The 18,207-nt window shown below is 42.3% G+C and overlaps 1 protein-coding gene across 1 annotated transcript in view; it reads right to left on the reverse strand.

Annotated features, from left to right (window-relative positions):
- Positions 1 to 18,207, reverse strand: part of LOC124146027 — a 260,173-nt gene that overhangs the window by 122,049 nt on the left and 119,917 nt on the right. Inside the window, exon 3 of the mRNA XM_048387425.1 lies at positions 9,067 to 9,183. Coding sequence (XP_048243382.1) covers positions 9,067 to 9,183 — 117 coding nt within the window. The remainder of the gene's footprint in view (positions 1 to 9,066; positions 9,184 to 18,207) is intronic.

The following is an 18,207-nucleotide window of genomic DNA, read 5'->3' on the forward strand; positions in this document are numbered from 1 at the left end:
ATTTGAGTGAGTAAGGTTTTACGCCGCTTTTAGCAATATTCCAGCAATATCACAGCGGGGGACACCAGAAATGGGCTTCACACATTGTACCCATGTCAGAAATCGAACCCGGGTCTTCGGCGTGACGAGCCAACACTTTAACCACTAGGCTACCCCACCACCCCGAAACACATTTGAATGCATGCCAAGTGTATGGTGCCATACAGAATACTGAAATCCTGGTCCGCTAGTGAAGATGTTCTGTGGTACTGCTGTGACTCTGATACTGCATTTATTCTCCATCCATTTATCTTTACATGGTAGATATTATGTTTTTATCACATAATGGCTCGTGTTATTGATGCATAAAAACAATCCAATAAACTTATCACGATCCAAAAATAGGCAAATGATGTCGCCAAGCAGGAACTACTGTAATTTCAAGTTCCATATCGATGCAATGCCTTCATCGTCAATTATCTCTTGACCAACATCCCAATATGCTTAAACTTGGGGTTCCCAATGTGTCTGTGTTTTTGACAAAATAACCTGCAAGTCATCTTGCACTATATGATAAATTGGGCGTTTAACTAAAACACTGTACTCATCCGCTGTTTCTAAAGTTACATCATTGAGAGAAATTGAGTCTTTAGCTTACATGATGATAAGAATGGCATTATATAATAAAGAGATTATTATCCTTAAGTGTATCTGTATTATAAATATGATATCTTGGGAATAAAACTTGTATCATGTGAGTCTTTGGTGCATAATGCAATATATATTCCTAATATGTAATATTATCGATATGGAAACGCACTCAGCATATAATCTCTATCTGTTATTAACAAATTTACTCATCCTACAAAATTTCTGATTCCAAGAAATTCAGCTTTAAACACAAGACCCCATAATTTACAATTCTGAATTTAAGCTTCAAATCATGATTGAAAATATTTCCATAATCAATACAACAGACCCTTCAATATCCACTGCCAAAACAGCTGAGCAGATGGAAATTCCAGTTAATGGCAATCAAGAAGTGACAGATCGTATATCATCCCTCTTTCAGGGTACAGAACACAGACAGCAATCTGTGTCAGAAAAGGTCCATGTGAATTGGTTTACCAGTGAGTTAGTAAATACTGTATTACGGTGAAGTCAGCATTATTCCAGCCACATCATGGAGGCACATGCTCCTGTGCACACTGTACAGGTCTCAAATGAGGTGAAGGTAAGCAACATCGGTCACGGAGAGTCCTTGGATGGGTGACCGTGTTTTGGCAGCTTGGCGCCTGAGAGTTTCTTCGGCTTCGGTCCTGCCCCACACTGAAGCACATGTAAGACATGTGGCGTCTCCTTGGGCAAGTGACTTTGTTCAAAATGTGCCTCTGTTCACCTGGCAGTTAATGGGTACCCGGTAGGATGAGATGGGACTGTGGTTGTTAACCTTCTAGCACCCAACAGGCAGCTTGGGTTCTATATTCCCCTGGGACCTGAGAATGATAGCACTTTGAGCATGCCCCTGTGTGGTGTGGAAATATGCGCAATATAATGTCCTATTATTATTATTACATCACAATGGCCTGTAATTGATCAAACCTGGCTATGACAAATCAGTGGGTGATGACATGAGCAACAATCCACACCATACTGCATTGTGACACACAGCAAACAAACATTATTAACATTAACCATCCATCCTCATTATAAGTAGCCCACCCAATGAAGATCCGAGTTAGAATTCATCTTCAGCAACCCATACTTGTCATAAGAGGCGACTAACGTGATCAGGTTTTCAGGCTCACTGACTTGGTTGATGCATGCCATCATACCCCATTTGCGTAGATCGAAGCTCATGATGCAAATCACTGCACTGTCTGGTCCAGACCTGATTATTTACAGACCACTGTCATATAGCTGGAATATTGCTGAGTGTGGCATTCAGATCTTTTTAATTCTGCTCAGGATCCCATAGGGATTTCTTATGTCACCCACACACCAATGTTGTCAGCACAAGATAGGAACTTGATAATCCTGCAGCATGAACAAATATTCACTCTCATGGAAAGGCATAGCTTCTCTTTTAGCACATGGCTTCATACTGAAGGTAGACACCAATCATAGTATCTGTCAAATTACATTTTCTATTCCATGGCTTTTCTGTCCATTGATGTTCTGATTGAATTTTCAGACAGGAACCATATCATCATGCCAGACAAACCATATTTTCAATGTAGAGACATTTCTGGCCATTGGCGCCATAACCAAATGCCGTGCCATGCTCAGCTTACCATGGTCCAATTGCACTAGTTCCTCATGTCTAGACTTAACTAATGGGGCAGTTTAGACTTGTTGATAGTGGAACCAGTCAATACTTTGAAGACTGGTCTGCTTTTTGCAGCAATTACGAATAGTTAGATTACAAGGGATGTTGTTACACTTCTTCAAACATAATCAGCACCGTTCCAAAGCATGAGTTCTAGGTCCTTCCTTCTGAAACTTTGGTAAAATATTGTACTACTCTTCATGTATAAGATGCACGCTGCACTGCTTTTACTGCAGAACTTTCTTGAAATGTGGCTTTGATGCTTTAACTGTTTCATGTCTAAGTACATTACAATGTCAGTTGTAAAGGGTTTTCAAAGCCCGCCTCCTGGTGGGGCTTAACCTCACACAAGACACAGACAGAAAGTGTGTCTGTGCATGCATGCATGTGTGCGTGGTGGTTGTTATTGTACATTGCACTCAGCAATATTCCAGCATGTGTAATTGTGGTCTCTGGGGATTCTGGGTAAGAAATCTAAGCTCCCAGCAAGCTCTGCTTGTCATAAGAGGTGACATGGTGGGTTGTTGACTTGGATGACTGCATGTCACCGTATCCCAAATGAGTTGATCGAGGCTCACAATATCAATCACTGGATTGCCTGGTCCAGACTCGATTTTTTACAGACTAATGTCATATAGCTGGAATATTGCTGAGTGTGGCATTCAACAACAAACACACAGGGCTTGGGAAAACAGTATGGAAAACCCACTGTGGAAAATCCAAAATATGGCCACATGACCGTCCCATCACCCCCCAACTCCCCCCACCCCCCCCCACCCCCTTCATCTGACACAACTTGACGAAACTAAATGCAACCAATTACACAATTTAAGTTAAACACAGGTGATTGCCCACCTGCCTCATGGTCAAAGATTAAGGTATCTTAAGTTGAAGAATTACTCACAAAATGTATAAGTGGACAGATCCAATTGGTTCTGTCCCAGCCTCCACTGATTATTGGAGGAAAAAGTACCCATACCTTTTACTAGCATGAGTGAGTATGGTGTTACGCCGCTTTTAGCAATATTCGAGCAATATCACAGCGGGGGACACCAGAAATGGGCTTCACACATTGTACCCATGTCGGGAATGAAATCCGGGTCTTCGGCGTGAGGAGCGAAAGCTTTAACCACTAGGCTACCCGACCAGCCCTTTACTAGCATGACAATATTGATGATATACAGTGAGTGATACCATTACACAAATATGACACTGGTGGATTCTGTTTCTGCCTTCCCTCCCTTTGTACTGCTCCTTATCCAAGACCAAACATAGATTCAACTTCACAGGCAACCTATCCCTAAGAAAATATGGCATATTGCAATGTGACATTTAACATCTTCCTCCGCCATATGCAATGATGATTGCCCAACTACACAAACACCAGAAGATAGTCTCCATATTGAAGAGCACATGAAAGAAGCCTTGTGGCATCTCCCTGGCCCACAACAGTCAAGATGGTAAGTGTATGCATTAAACTTGACATGGACAGAATCCATGATCATACCAATCACAACATATACTACTCAAAACAAGTTAAGGTACGCCCACAATTTAGGAAGGTTCGGTGTTGCAATACCCACCAGCCCTGACAGATGAGTGAGTGAGTGAGTGAGTGAGTGAGTGAGTGAGTGAGTGAGTGGGTGGGTGGGTGGGTGAGTGAGTAAGTGAGTGAGTGAGTGAGTGAGTGAGTGTGTGAGTGTGTGAGTGTGTGAGTGAGTGAGTGCTTTTAGCAATATTCCAGCAATATCACGGCAGGGGACACCAGAAATGGGCTTCACACATTGTACCCACGTCAGGAATCGAGCCCGGGTCTTCAGCTTGACGAGCGAACGCTTTAACTGCTAGGCAGCCCGACCGCCCCTAGACGAACTATGAGGAAATTCAGAACCAATTTTTTATAGGTTAATTTTTGCACTCAAATCAAGTAAAAGAACACCCACAATTGGAAGACTGTGTGTTGCAATACCCACCAGCCATGATAGATTAACTATATTCATATGAAAAGTTTGGGTGTTCTTAACTTCTTTTGTGTAGTATATAACAGAGCTCAACCTTCCAACATCCCATGAGGGTCAGGATATGAAAAGATGTGTGCACACATTTCCTGTCAGTATGAGGCATCCTTATTATCAAAAGAGAATCTACATGTTAAATAAGAATAATTTACATATTTCAATTATTTTGGACAATATCAAGAACAATGGCCGATGTAATACGTCTGTATTGTTTTACATAGACTTGCCGCAATTTGAGTGGTGCAATGAATAGGATATTCAGAACCAATTTTTAAAAAAAGCAAATGGACTTGTTATTAATAATAGTGAAGTGACAAAACCCTTTTCATTATCACAAAAAATCTCTGATAACAACAGAGGTGAGATGAGGTGAACTTGGGTTTAATGTCACATTCAAGATTATTTTACTTATATAGTGACGTGCATGCATGTTTGTGTGTTTCTGTGTGTACGTGTGTGTGTCTGCCTGTACTAGTTCATCTTGTAACGTATTTGGGTATGACACGTCTGAGGATCAAACACCAGACCTTCTGTTCTTCGGGCAGACGCTCTACCCATAGATCACAGAGGCAGTCAAAGTCCATAGTATGATTCTAACTGTATCATATTAAAGCATGTGCTTATGAATCACTATCAAATGTGATGATAAAAGGTGTTTGTGAGAAGATGGCATCCATCACAAACACATGCAAAGGCAGGTAAATTATTCACCTGAAAAACTTATTACTTAATTATGCTAAGATACTTTATGGTCATACTTCATCTCCTTGAACCTTGTGTTTTCTGAGATGAAAATTCTTACGCATTTTTAAGTTTGAGACTTGTCCCGACTTATACTGGTTTAATACAGCTAGCCCCCTGAGGTACCATACCACAGTAAGAGGCAACTAATGGGATCAGGTCAGGCTTGCTAACTCGGTCGATGCATGTCATCATATCCCAGTTCCGTAGATCGATGCACATGATGTCAATCACTGAATTATCTGGTGCATACTCGATTATTTACAGACTACCATCATATAGCTGGAATATTGCTGAGTGTGAATTTTAACAAAACAAACCATGCTGCAATTTAACATGGGTGACCTTACTCAGGCACAGTATACTGAATCCAAGCCAATCAGTCTTTGTTTAAGCCCCTTAATGCCAGCACCAGGCAGGAAAACAACATGTACCATTTGAACACCTTTGAATATGACAAGGTTGCACCAACCTTCTGCTCTTCAGGCAAACTCTATCCACAAGGCCACGGAGGCGGTCTTCAAAGTTTGAAATATTTATATTTTTATTTAATATTATTCGTTTCATTTGACCGGCATGAATAAATCTGCACCCCATCATGATGAAAATGTTCCACAGTGTCAACTGGCTGGGAGTTGGGCTGTTTGAGAAGATTGTTAAAAACACAAAAATTCACAATTAAAATTGGTTTTCATTTTCAACCAAATCGCACAAGACGCTGCCTTAAACATCAGACTGTTATTCTGGTGCTTGACAACCGATTAAAATTTCAGGATAATATTTCAGCAACTTCAAGGATGAAGTCGAAATGTAAAAGACAGATGGGTGGCAGTTTGATGCCGAAAAAAAGACCAGGGAGGTTTTAAACGGAATTCGTATCAGCTGGGGTTTGTCAGATCATGCTTTTTATGAATATAAGACTGTCGGAACTAGAAGACATGTGCTCTGTACAAGAATGAAGCATTACAGAAATAACGCAGTTCATGGAATATAGGAATTGCCCATATGACCTCCGAGATCCAGCAGCAAAATCTTCAGCATGATCGAGCCTACTTCTTGCCCCAATATCAGTGTGATCTCTGCCTCTTGCTGATCGATATCAATCTGTAACCGTCAATCACCTGTCAAGGCGGAGAGTTGATTACAATTCTTTAACCTTACTGTATTTCTAAATGTATCCCTCATCCCTTCGGAATGGTATGAAAAGATATCCGTGGTGTACGCCTGCGATTTTTCATCTCCCGGCTATGAACATTGAACCAATGAATCTTTTTGCTTGTGGGTGTCGTACGATAATGCTATTATTAATGAAATTGAAAAAAATACATTGGTAATTGAGATGTCCAGTTTTGCCTTCTATGAAGATAGAACTTTTCTCCATTTAGGTGAATGTTTTCTAAGAAACGTCATGCACTGGAAAATCAAATTATTAGAATTGATTTTCCAATAAATGCAGTTTTGTTCTGTCTATGGTGGAACATAATTAGATCATTAGTCTATATGGAGATTACTTTTTCAATAATTTTACAGGAACCAAAAAACCTGATCATCAGTCGTAGTCTGCTACAGGGGGACAGGTGGCGCAGTTTTCTGATGTGTCATGCTACAGGGGGCCCAGTTGTCTGATTACAGGGGCCAGTTGTCTGACCTGTAGTGCTACAGGGGCCTAGTTGTCTGACCTGTAGTTCTGTAGTGCTACAGGGGCCCAGTTGTTGTAGTGCTACAGGGGCCAGTTGTCTGACCTGTAGTGCTACAGGGGCCTAGTTGTCTGACCTGTAGTTCTGTAGTTGTTGTAGTGCTACAGGGGCCCAGTTGTTGTAGTGCTACAGGGGCCCAGTTGTTGTAGTGCTACAGGGGCTCAGTTGTTGTAGTGCTACAGGGGCCTAGTTGTTGTAGTGCTACAGGGGCTCAGTTGTTGTAGTGCTACAGGGCCCCAGTTGTTGTAGTGCTACAGGGGCCCAGTTGTTGTAGTGCTACAGGGGCCTAGTTGTCTGACCTGTAGTTCTGTAGTTGTTGTAGTACTACAGGGCCCCAGTTGTTGTAGTGCTACAGGGGCCCAGTTGTTGTAGTACTACAGGGGCCCAGTTGTTGTAGTGCTACAGGGGCCCAGTTGTTGTAGTGCTACAGGGCTCCAGTTGTTGTAGTGCTACAGGGCCCCAGTTGTTGTAGTGCTACAGGGGCCCAGTTGTTGTAGTGCTACAGGGGCCCAGTTGTTGTAGTGCTACAGGGGCCTAGTTGTCTGACCTGTAGTTCTGTAGTTGTTGTAGTACTACAGGGCCCCAGTTGTTGTAGTGCTACAGGGGCCCAGTTGTTGTAGTGCTACAGGGCCCCAGTTGTTGTAGTGCTACAGGGGCCCAGTTGTTGTAGTGCTACAGGGGCCCAGTTGTTGTAGTGCTACAGGGGCCCAGTTGTTGTAGTGCTACAGGGGCCCAGTTGTTGTAGTGCTACAGGGGTCTGTTGTGTTACAGGGGACATCATTCTATGATCGTGGTTTTGGGTCTCAGATTTGCAATGATCATGGTCATTTGTTTGTCAGCACAAAGAGGAAACGTCTGAGACCTGCTTCACTTTGGGTTTACCTCCCACATTACCCTGACATGTCATGCTATAACAGGAATACTGTTCCAAGTGGCAGAAAACCCAAATCACACACTCACTGTGTTCATCTAGCACTAGTAGTAGTGTGTTCATCAACAGCAGATCATACCATTCAAGGGAATTAAATACCGTATTCGACAAAATACGTGCCCAGGGCGCTCTCAAAATTAGAAATAAGGGGCTTTTATTAGAATATTATTTTGGTGGAAAAAAAAACAGAGTTGAAAGATTGTAAATGTTGTGGTTTATGCTGACAGGCTGAAATGTTACATACAACAGATATATTTTTCCAGAATTCAATTGCTCATAATAAAGGGTGCATATAACACACAAGTGCATATTATACACGAATAATTAAGTCTTGTGTACATTGATCAATCCGAAGGGGTGCTAATTGGGATTGTTCACTAGCCAATATATTAGAAAATATCGCCATGGGGGCTTATTACGTTGAATACGGTACATCAGAATCAACGTCCTTACAAGATATTTGTAGGAAGATAACACATCCATGTTATTTGAGACTGTGGAAAAATCCATCACTTAGATATACAAAACTTCTGATATTTAGCAATTCACATTTTTATCCTGTTTGTTGGGACATTTTTTCCAAAGTATCACATCTACAAAGTAACTTAACTAAAGTATATTGATTTCGTCATAATCTCTAAAGTATATCATTTGTAATCCTGTCCTTAAATTGTATGAGTATTGTGACTTAGGTACATGTCTATCGCATATCACATAATTATTTAAAAGAAGTCTATCAAGAATACATAACGTATTTCATTTGAAAATTGGTTAAGGAGTATTTCATCCTCCAAGAAATCAATGATAGCTCAAATGGGAATATAAACAAAACCAGCTCATATTTCTCAGGACAAAATAATGTTTATAGTCCATATCAGTGGTACTCCTCTTTTTCAGATGCCTTAACACAGAGTAAGACGAGTTCTATGGATGAACAACTTCTTTATTACAATTGGTGCGACGTTTCGGTGTAGATCCTAACACCTTTATCAAGCAAGTCATCTTTATCACTCCAACTTCTAAATCATCACTTGCTTGATAAAGGTGTTAGGATCTACACCGAAACGTCGCACCAATTGTAATAAAGAAGTTGTTCATCCATAGAACTCGTCTTACTTTATCACTCCAACTTCTAAATCATCACTTGCTTGATAAAGGTGTTAGGATCTACACCGAAACGTCGCACCAATTGTAATAAAGAAGTTGTTCATCCATAGAACTCGTCTTACTTTATCACTCCAACTTCTAAATGCCACTCAAAGAAGCCTTAACACAGGATAGATTGCCACATATTTTCCCTCATATTATGTGTCAGATACATATTCTGCTAGTGAGCAACAAAAGAGAGTACTGTGTGCTGTTGAGTCTTACTTGATGTAATATGGCTTGTCGTTCCTGTCCACGCCGGTTTCCCAGCCGTACGGCAGCCCCGTACTCGCATCCCAGTTGTCCCGCGGTGGCAGCCATGATGATGTCTGATTCTTGTGGCTGGAAAACAAACCAGTTCAAGTTAAAATGAGTGAGTGAGTTGGGTTTAATGCTACTTTCAGCAATGTCCCAGCAATATCAAGACAGGGACACAAGAAATGGGCTTCACACATTGTAACCATTTTGGGGGACTGAACCCGGGTCTTCGGCCTGACGAGCGAACACTTTGACCACTAGGCTACCTCACCACCCCTAGTTCAAGTTAAAGAAAGGAAGAAGTGTTTTCAGATTTGAAGGTGTTTATACCCTCCTCATTTATTGCTGTACACCACTGTACAGTTCAGTGTACACTGTACACACATCATTATCTGGAGTTCTGACAGCAGTTTGTGCAAAACAGTTGCAAGTCTTTGAATCCGATCACAGACATCATAGACATATTCCATTGATAAGAATGCTGCTGAGAGGATAGTGGCTGTGTCATGAGCATCACTACAGCCCCTTTCTGATAGACTGATTCCTGGTTATCTGTACACTGCAATATCTTTTCATGTAGAAACAGGTTCTTTTCGTGATCTATTGTTACAAATCTATTTATAGTCAATACATGTTTGGGGAATGCCATTTTGTTTACCATCCTATAACATAACACTGGGTCACATATGCCACATCTTAGCATAGCTGCCATGAAAAATTTGAAAATGATGATACTCTGACCTTGCACGTGAAAGTTTTTTATTTTTCATATTTTATTTCACCATTAGCTTTCTGGAAAACATGTCCAAACTTTCAGAACTTCAAATCTGGTTCAAGTTGTAAAGAAAAGACTCATTCTGACAACTTCTCTATTAACTCAAACAAAGTTTGACAGCGTGATTGTCGTACATTCTCTGTAATATCTAACCTGCTGACGACTCCTAGGTTGCTCTTCACACAGAGAGCTAAGTCAGTAGAACGGCAACACACGTAGCATGAAATTGTCCGCCACAAGCGTATGTGACATGTGTCCCAATGAGACTGTAAGTTGACAGAGGCAACTAACTTATGAAAGAAATCATCCTAATCCAAGATGAAATACGCAGACGAGAGACAGACAATTTGCTTCTACGTGCTCAAAACCAGACCAAAGGCATTGTTTAATCAGCTGTGAGTTCCTGCTCGTGAAAAATGTCATTTAATATTACAACTCAGCCAGACAATGCCCAAATCCGAAGTACTTGCCTAAAAATGAATTTATTGGTTAGAGATCTCTTAAGAAGACATATGAGGATTACAGGACCTCTACCCCTGGCGAGTCTGTGGCACTGGTCAGATTGGAACAGATTGGAACAAATTCTTGTCCTCAAGTTAGGATTAAGTCGGCAGAGTACATCTGACATCTTGCCCATATTCTCAACCCATCCGCCTCCTGAAAATGATTGTTGTGAAGGAGATTCATCACAGATGAAGGGTACACACCTGTGGGGCAGCGACGGCTTCAGATATTGTGCTTGTAACTTTTGAAATATGTACACATAAATATGACATGCCTTAGGCCCAAAATAAAGGAAGTACTGAGATACTGAAATTAGAAACATTCTCCTGATAATACCCAGCCTCTTCTGTGCTACATAACAAGGTAAATCTTTCATTACTCATTGTCAGGAATAATGGCGCTGATTTCTCATGTATAAAGGGGCCAGTGAGTAATGCCACTTTAGGAATCATGTCAGCACAGCCTTTCTTTGCACACACTGAATGCCATCCAATCCACTCAGTCATGTCATGTGAATATTTCAAACACCAAAACGAAGCCCTTGTCAAAAAGTTGAGATCCATGAAATCACTTCCAACTTCTTAAGAATACTTGGATGAATCACTCTTACAACCTGTGTTTGGAGTTGCCTATTTCAGTGCAAAATATCTACAAATGATATCAGATAACATAAGATATTACATATCTACTTACTTAGGTACTTATTTATTTTTCAAACCAAAAAATATTTGAATATTTTTTAATATCTTGTGACTCTTATCTTTCAGTTGCTGTGATGACTGTTTAACATTTTCTGATCTTTAGACAACGGAGTCATTAATGACCATAATGTCCACAATAAAACTTAAAGATAACTTTTGTTTCCAAAGAACTATTTTTTATCTTTGGTTAAAAATCTGATGAAGTACATTTGACATTTCCACAGAAAATGAAATATGGACTCACGACATGAGGTTGCAAACACAGAAAACATGTTAGTTGTTCACAATGATCAAATCTGAAAACAGATATCAGTTTTCAAAGTACTGAAAACAAAAGTGTTACCGAAATAGATATCAAACAGCGCTGCTGCAGAAGATGACTAAGGGCGATGGCAGCAACAACAATATACTGTGACCACACAAGAGCAGCAACAGTCACTGAGATCTTACAATAACATGTGTTTGTGCCTTGCTTATCCAATCACAATGCATCTTCTCCAGCCTTCTTCATATACCATATTTACCATTATAAGTGCCCCAGGCGCTTAGTCAGGGGCATTTATTGGAGTGGGACGCGTAATACAGTGACTATGGTACCTTTCAGAAGTGATTTAATGACACAAGGGTGTCCTGTGTGTTTCATGGATGTTCATCCTTCCAACTGTGTGGGGGGGATTCATGTGGGATTCAAGTGGGATTCAAGTGGGATTCAAGTGGGATTTAGGTGGAACTGAGCACATTATGTTGCTTGATTGTTTGTTTGTTTGTTGTTTAATGTCGCACTCAGCAATATTCCAGCTATATGACAGCGGTCTGTAAATAAATGAGTCTGGACCAGACACTCCAGCCATTGACATCATGAGCATCGATCCACGCAAATGGGATGCGATGACATGCGTCAACCAAGTCAGCAAGCCTGACCACCCGATCCCGTTAGTCACCTTTTACAGCAAGGATGGGTTGCTGAAGACCTATCTACCCCGGATCTTCACGGGTCTTATGTTGCTTGAACAGAATGTCAGTCATATCACTGTATGTCAGCTATGTGTGGAAGGAAAACCCTATAAGTGATTAAAGGTTGTTTACCACTTTGATAACAACCACCAGCACGGGTACGGAGCAGACATTCCAAGGATAATAATCAGGGTAAATCTGAGATTAGAACCATTGATCAGCAGATCCTGGCATGGCAAAGGGACACAACACTGGACGCAGAAGTGTCTTTGACCACTAAGTGAAGATGTGAAAATTAAGTAATTATTAAAAAAAAAAAATTTGAACTTGAAACAAGAAAAATGCACACCTTAACTGGATTCTAGGCAGGTTGACAGGGGCTTGTGTGATGTTGTCATTTCAATTAATATTTTTGCATTGTGTTGCTATTTCACCATGTAATTTTTGTCAGACCAAAACACTGATAAAGCCAAATATTTTATTTTCCTCACACTAGATTATTATACTGGGATAGAGCCAGTCCTTACTTCATTACGTCAGTCCTATAGGGTTTTGTTCCTGTCTAAACAGTTCCTTACCAGTCACAGAGATCACACATCATTCAGTATAGGACAGAACCAAGCTAGTTTAACCACCTTGGAGAAAGTGTAATTTCTTTCCCACTAGCTATGAAAGGTAGCACTTCCTAACATAATTGAGGCTGACAGCTTTCATGTAAGACTCTGCAGCAAGTTGAGAGAGCTGTCACAAGTGGAAGTAAGATGGCTGAGAACCTGTCCGATGGTAGACATCTGTCAGCACCTGTCATCCAATCACTGGCTTCTACAATTTCCAGGAATCTAGTTTTGGTAAACTGTATATAGTTATACCACATGAGTACCTATTAACAGATGACTGTGTGGTAATGGATGAGACACTTCCAGGAAGGATGGCATCTCATGGTGGTCCACATGCTGAATAGATTCTCCAACAGTTGGACCAATGGCAGCGACACATCAAGAATGGGAGTTCGTGGCTAATCCTTTATTGGTGACAAATTAATTCTCAGTCTTTTCGACAAGTCATTTCTAAGTGACATAGTGAGAACATTAACTGGAACTACACTCAAGAGGCGAGACTATTGAGTGTAGAAAAGTTTGGAGGCAATCAATACTCTTCATTTAATCAGACTGTATTTAAGAGAACATGTTATGTGACAATATTGGGGACACACCGTGGTATACCATGAGTGGCCATCAGTTTACCACTGACAGGAATGGAACAGCTTCTTGAACACGGACATATAGTTTCTTGGTCAATATACATGGTTAGTGAGTGAATGAGTCAGATAGAGTTAGCAAAAAAGTGTGTGGATGAAAATGATGAAAGAGAAATATATTTAAGCATCACCATTTCAGTAAAATATGAAGAGAGAGAGAGAAGGAAGGAGTAGGAGGGAGTTATAAGGGAGCAGGAAGTGAGAGAGAGAGGGAGGGAAGGAGGGAGAAAGAAACAGAGAGAGGGGTAGAGAGATAGGGAAAGAGAAAGAAAAAAAGATAGGGAGTGAGCGAGAGAGAGAAAGCAATATGCTCTCATGCCTATTTCAGTCTACCAATTCAATGACAGTGAGTGACTGAGTGAGAGAGTGACTTACATAAGACAATATCATGTCAGGAGACACCATGGCCTACATCAATGACACAACAGTTCCCACAATGCACCGCCCATCGTGTGTAATTAATACCAAAGGATGTATTTACTGCTACAACTTCCCAACATCATCCCCTCCTCCCAGCAGCAACACACACTGATCAGCCCAGCAGCACGGAGTAATCCGGTCTACACCAACATCAACTCATTACAACCTGTTTGCAACCCCAATATTTGCCAATCTGTAAATCTACACATTTTTCAAGGTGATAATCCCGGTAATGGCTGCTCCCGAGCCAGACCCCTCTCAGCAAGAGACTAATCGTGTGTCACAGGTTCAGTGAGGGCCTGAGGGCAAGTGATTCTGGGTAATCTGTGAGTGGTTTGAATCCTGATGATGACAAACACGATTTCAACTTTCATCTCTCTCTCAGCAGGGAGCAATCAGTCCCGTCATCCACCAATATATTCACTGTTCCCTGACAGGGAAACACTGCCTAGATATGTCCACACTTCTGTCTGAGTGGAAGCTAAGAGACAGGGAGAAAAGGCTGAGGGGAATTGTGATGATTATTGTGATGATAATTGGGAAATGTGAAAAAAGAGCTCCTACTATGATGGCACTGCTTATGAAGTACTGATTGATGTTGGTGCTGATGCTGCTATGGTTGTTGATGCTGCTGTTGTTGTTGATGCTGCTGTTGCTGATGCAGATAAAGAGGATGAGATTGATGCTGATCATGATATAATGTTTGGTTGTTTGTTGATAAGCATTCCAGTCATATCACAGTGGCCTGAACAGAATCTATCCTGGACCAGAAAAACCAGTGATTGATGATATGAGCATACATGATACAATGATACCTCCCCCTGAGCCTCTCCACCCGATCTATTCAGCTGCCCCCTAAAAGGGTTACAGAGGCACAGTCTCATCAGTAATCCCCTCAGGTATATATGAGATATGAGGAGGTGGATGTTGATGAGGATGATCACCCAATGAATATATTATCACATATGGCCAGTTTTGACTTGAAACCTTTTCAAGTATCTACCTAAGTCGGGGATAGATATCAGGCATTCTGAACCATAATCCCTCATTGCAAACCGTTCAGTTACCTTGAGAACCAGAGGAGATTCCTTTAATTATCGTGTATGCATGTTCTTGTTACAGGCTAATGCTGGTTTTATAGTGCTAGCCAATGAGATACCATGCTGTAATTTAACATTGATACCCCACTCAGACACAGTATACTGACTCCACGTGACCAGTCCCTTCATGCTGAGCACTGGGCAGGTAACAACAAGGTCCCCTTCTTGATATGACGTGGCCAAGGGATCCAGCCACTGACCTTCAACTCTCTATCAACTACACCATGGATACAGTCAGGGGATCTAGCCACTAGCCTTCAACTCTCCATCAACTACACCATGGATACAGTCAGGGGATCGAACCAATGGCCTTCCACTGGCGGGCAGATGCTCTATCAACTACACCACGAAGGCAGTCAGGGGATCGAACCAATGGCCTTCCACTGGCAGGCAGATGCTCTATCAACTACACCACGAAGGCAGTCAGGGGATCGAACCAATGGCCTTCCACTGGCAGGCAGATGCTCTATCAACTACACCACGAAGGCTGTCAGGGGATCGAACCAATGGCCTTCCACTGGCAGGCAGATGCTCTATCAACTACACCACAAAAGGCAGTCAGGGGATTGAACCACTGACCTTCCACTGGCGGGCAGATGCTCTATCAACTACACCATGAAGGCAGTCAGGGGATCGAACCAATGGCCTTCCACTGGCAGGCAGATGCTCTATCAACTACACCACGAAGGCTGTCAGGGGATCGAACCAATGGCCTTCCACTGGCAGGCAGATGCTCTATCAACTACACCACAAAAGGCAGTCAGGGGATTGAACCACTGACCTTCCACTGGCGGGCAGATGCTCTATCAACTACACCACGAAGGCAGTCAGGGGATCGAACCAATGGCCTTCCACTGGCAGGCAGATGCTCTATCAACTACACCACGAAGGCAGTCAGGGGATCGAACCAATGGCCTTCCACTGGCAGGCAGATGCTCTATCAACTACACCACGAAGGCTGTCAGGGGATCGAACCAATGGCCTTCCACTGGCAGGCAGATGCTCTATCAACTACACCACAAAAGGCAGTCAGGGGATTGAACCACTGACCTTCCACTGGCGGGCAGATGCTCTATCAACTACACCACAAAGGCAGTCAGGGGATCGAACCACTGGCCTTCCACTGGCAGGCAGATGCTCTATCAACTACACCACGAAGGCAGTCAGGGGATCGAACCACTGACCTTCCACTGGCAGGCAGATGCTCTATCAACTACACCACAAAAGGCAGTCAGGGGATTGAACCACTGACCTTCCACTGGCGGGCAGATGCTCTATCAACTACACCACAAAGGCAGTCAAGGGATCGAACCACTGACCTTCCACTGGCGGGCAGATGCTCTATCAACTACACCACAAAGGCAGTCAAGGGATCGAACCAATGGCCTTCCACTGGCAGGCAGATGCTCTATCAACTACACCACGAAGGCAGTCAGGGGATCGAACCACTGGCCTTCCACTGGCAGGCAGATGCTCTATCAACTACACCACGAAGGCAGTCAGGGGATCGAACCACTGGCCTTCCACTGGCGGGCAGATGCTCTAGCAACTACTCCACGAAGGCAGTCAGGGGATCGAACCAATGACCTTCCACTGACCTTCAACTCTCCATCAACTACACCACGAAGGCTGTCAGGGGATCGAACCACTGGCCTTCAACTCTCCAGACAAATGCTCTATCAACTACTCGACGGAGGCGGGTGACTAAAATGAGGGCCCATGGGTTATGCTACTTCTGTGTCATCACACCCTTGACAACGCAGAGCAATGCTCACACTATCAACCACTGGCTTGCTACTCAGATGCTATTATTTGCAGGCTGCTGTGATACGGCCAATAATGTTGTGTGAGGCATGAAACAAAGTTAACTGCGATTGGTCTCTTTCTGAAGATGATCAGCCAGAGTTGTCTGAGTTGGGATAACACAGAAACGGTCAGAGAATCCGTTACACGAGTATTTCAACAGTATCGAGATCTTCACGCATGGGTACGAAGTAATGGATGTCACAGACGGTATACCACTGACTAACATCAATCACACAATGTTCCCATCGCCATGCTACAGCATCAAGCACACGGTTCAGATATAGAAAATGAATTTGTCACACTTGACATTTTTGTTAGAAACAGGCCTAGACAGATATTGACAAACCAGTAGGAATCAGTGGCGAGTTCCAGAGAGCTTCTCAAGACAGTAGGAACTGCCAAGGAGTAGTCTGGGCGACGGAGCAGATCACTCACACACCGGACAGGAAGGGACTTCTGTGTTACGCACCTTTTACCAATATTGCTACCATTTAGCCAGAATACTACAAACAGCCATCAGACAACTCACTATAGGGAGTGAACCCAGATTGCAGGTCACAATGAGTATAAACAATAACTTGTTTGTTTTGTTTTGTTTTGTTTGTTGATTAACGCCACACTCAAAACTCTTCTAGCTACATGATGGTGATCTGTATATTTTTTATATATTTTTTTTTGTTTAACGCCGCACTCAGCAATATTACAGCTATATGACGGCGGTCTGTAAATAATCGAGTCTGGACCAGACAATCCAGTGATTAATATCATGAGCATCGATCCACGCAATTGGGATCAATGACATGCATCAACCAAATCAGCGAGCCTGACCACCCGATCCCGTTAGTCGCCTTTTACGACAAGCATAGTCACCTTTTACAGCAAGCATGGGTTGCTGAAGACCTATTTTACCCCAGAATCTTCACGGGTCCTGTATATATAATCGAGTCTGCAGCAGACAATTCAGTGGTTGGTATTACGAGCAACGATCCATACATTTGGGATACAGTGACATGCAGTCAACCAAGCCTGACCACAACAAGCATAGGATGCTGGGGACCTAAATTATCATCTGGAATACCCACAGGTTGTAAACAATTCAGTCCAACAAACATACAAAGAGAGAATAAACGCTTCGACAGATGTAGTTGGACATGAGTTTACATGTAACGGAGCGATGGACTTTACACACTGTGCCCACCTTGTACCCGCCTGTCCTGCCACAAATATACAGTGATAGAATCTTTAGAACGAGGTTCATATTGCCCAGATATGTTAGAGCACCATTAAAACAGTTTGTTAAATCTTTTAAATACTGTTTGAGATTGACACAGACACAGCAAATTCAGAGTGAGTTCCACATTAAGAGCGTTTAAAGAGAGCAATATAACCCAAAGAAGCAATTCAAGTTGGAAATGGAGAGGAGCCTGTTTGCGAGGCATCGCCTGGAACAAGAAGACTTATATTGGCCCAGCACAGCACCAGCCTGCAGTCATGTCACATTTATCTCCTGATTGGGCAGAGACAGTTCCTTACAGTTGGTAGATCCAGAATTCAAATTCTCTGCTATCTCAAACATGTTAGTCAATACTA

This window comes from Haliotis rufescens, unplaced genomic scaffold (genome assembly GCF_023055435.1).
Source record: "Haliotis rufescens isolate VD_foot unplaced genomic scaffold, xgHalRufe1.0.p SCAF_7, whole genome shotgun sequence".
NCBI lineage: Eukaryota > Metazoa > Mollusca > Gastropoda > Lepetellida > Haliotidae > Haliotis > Haliotis rufescens.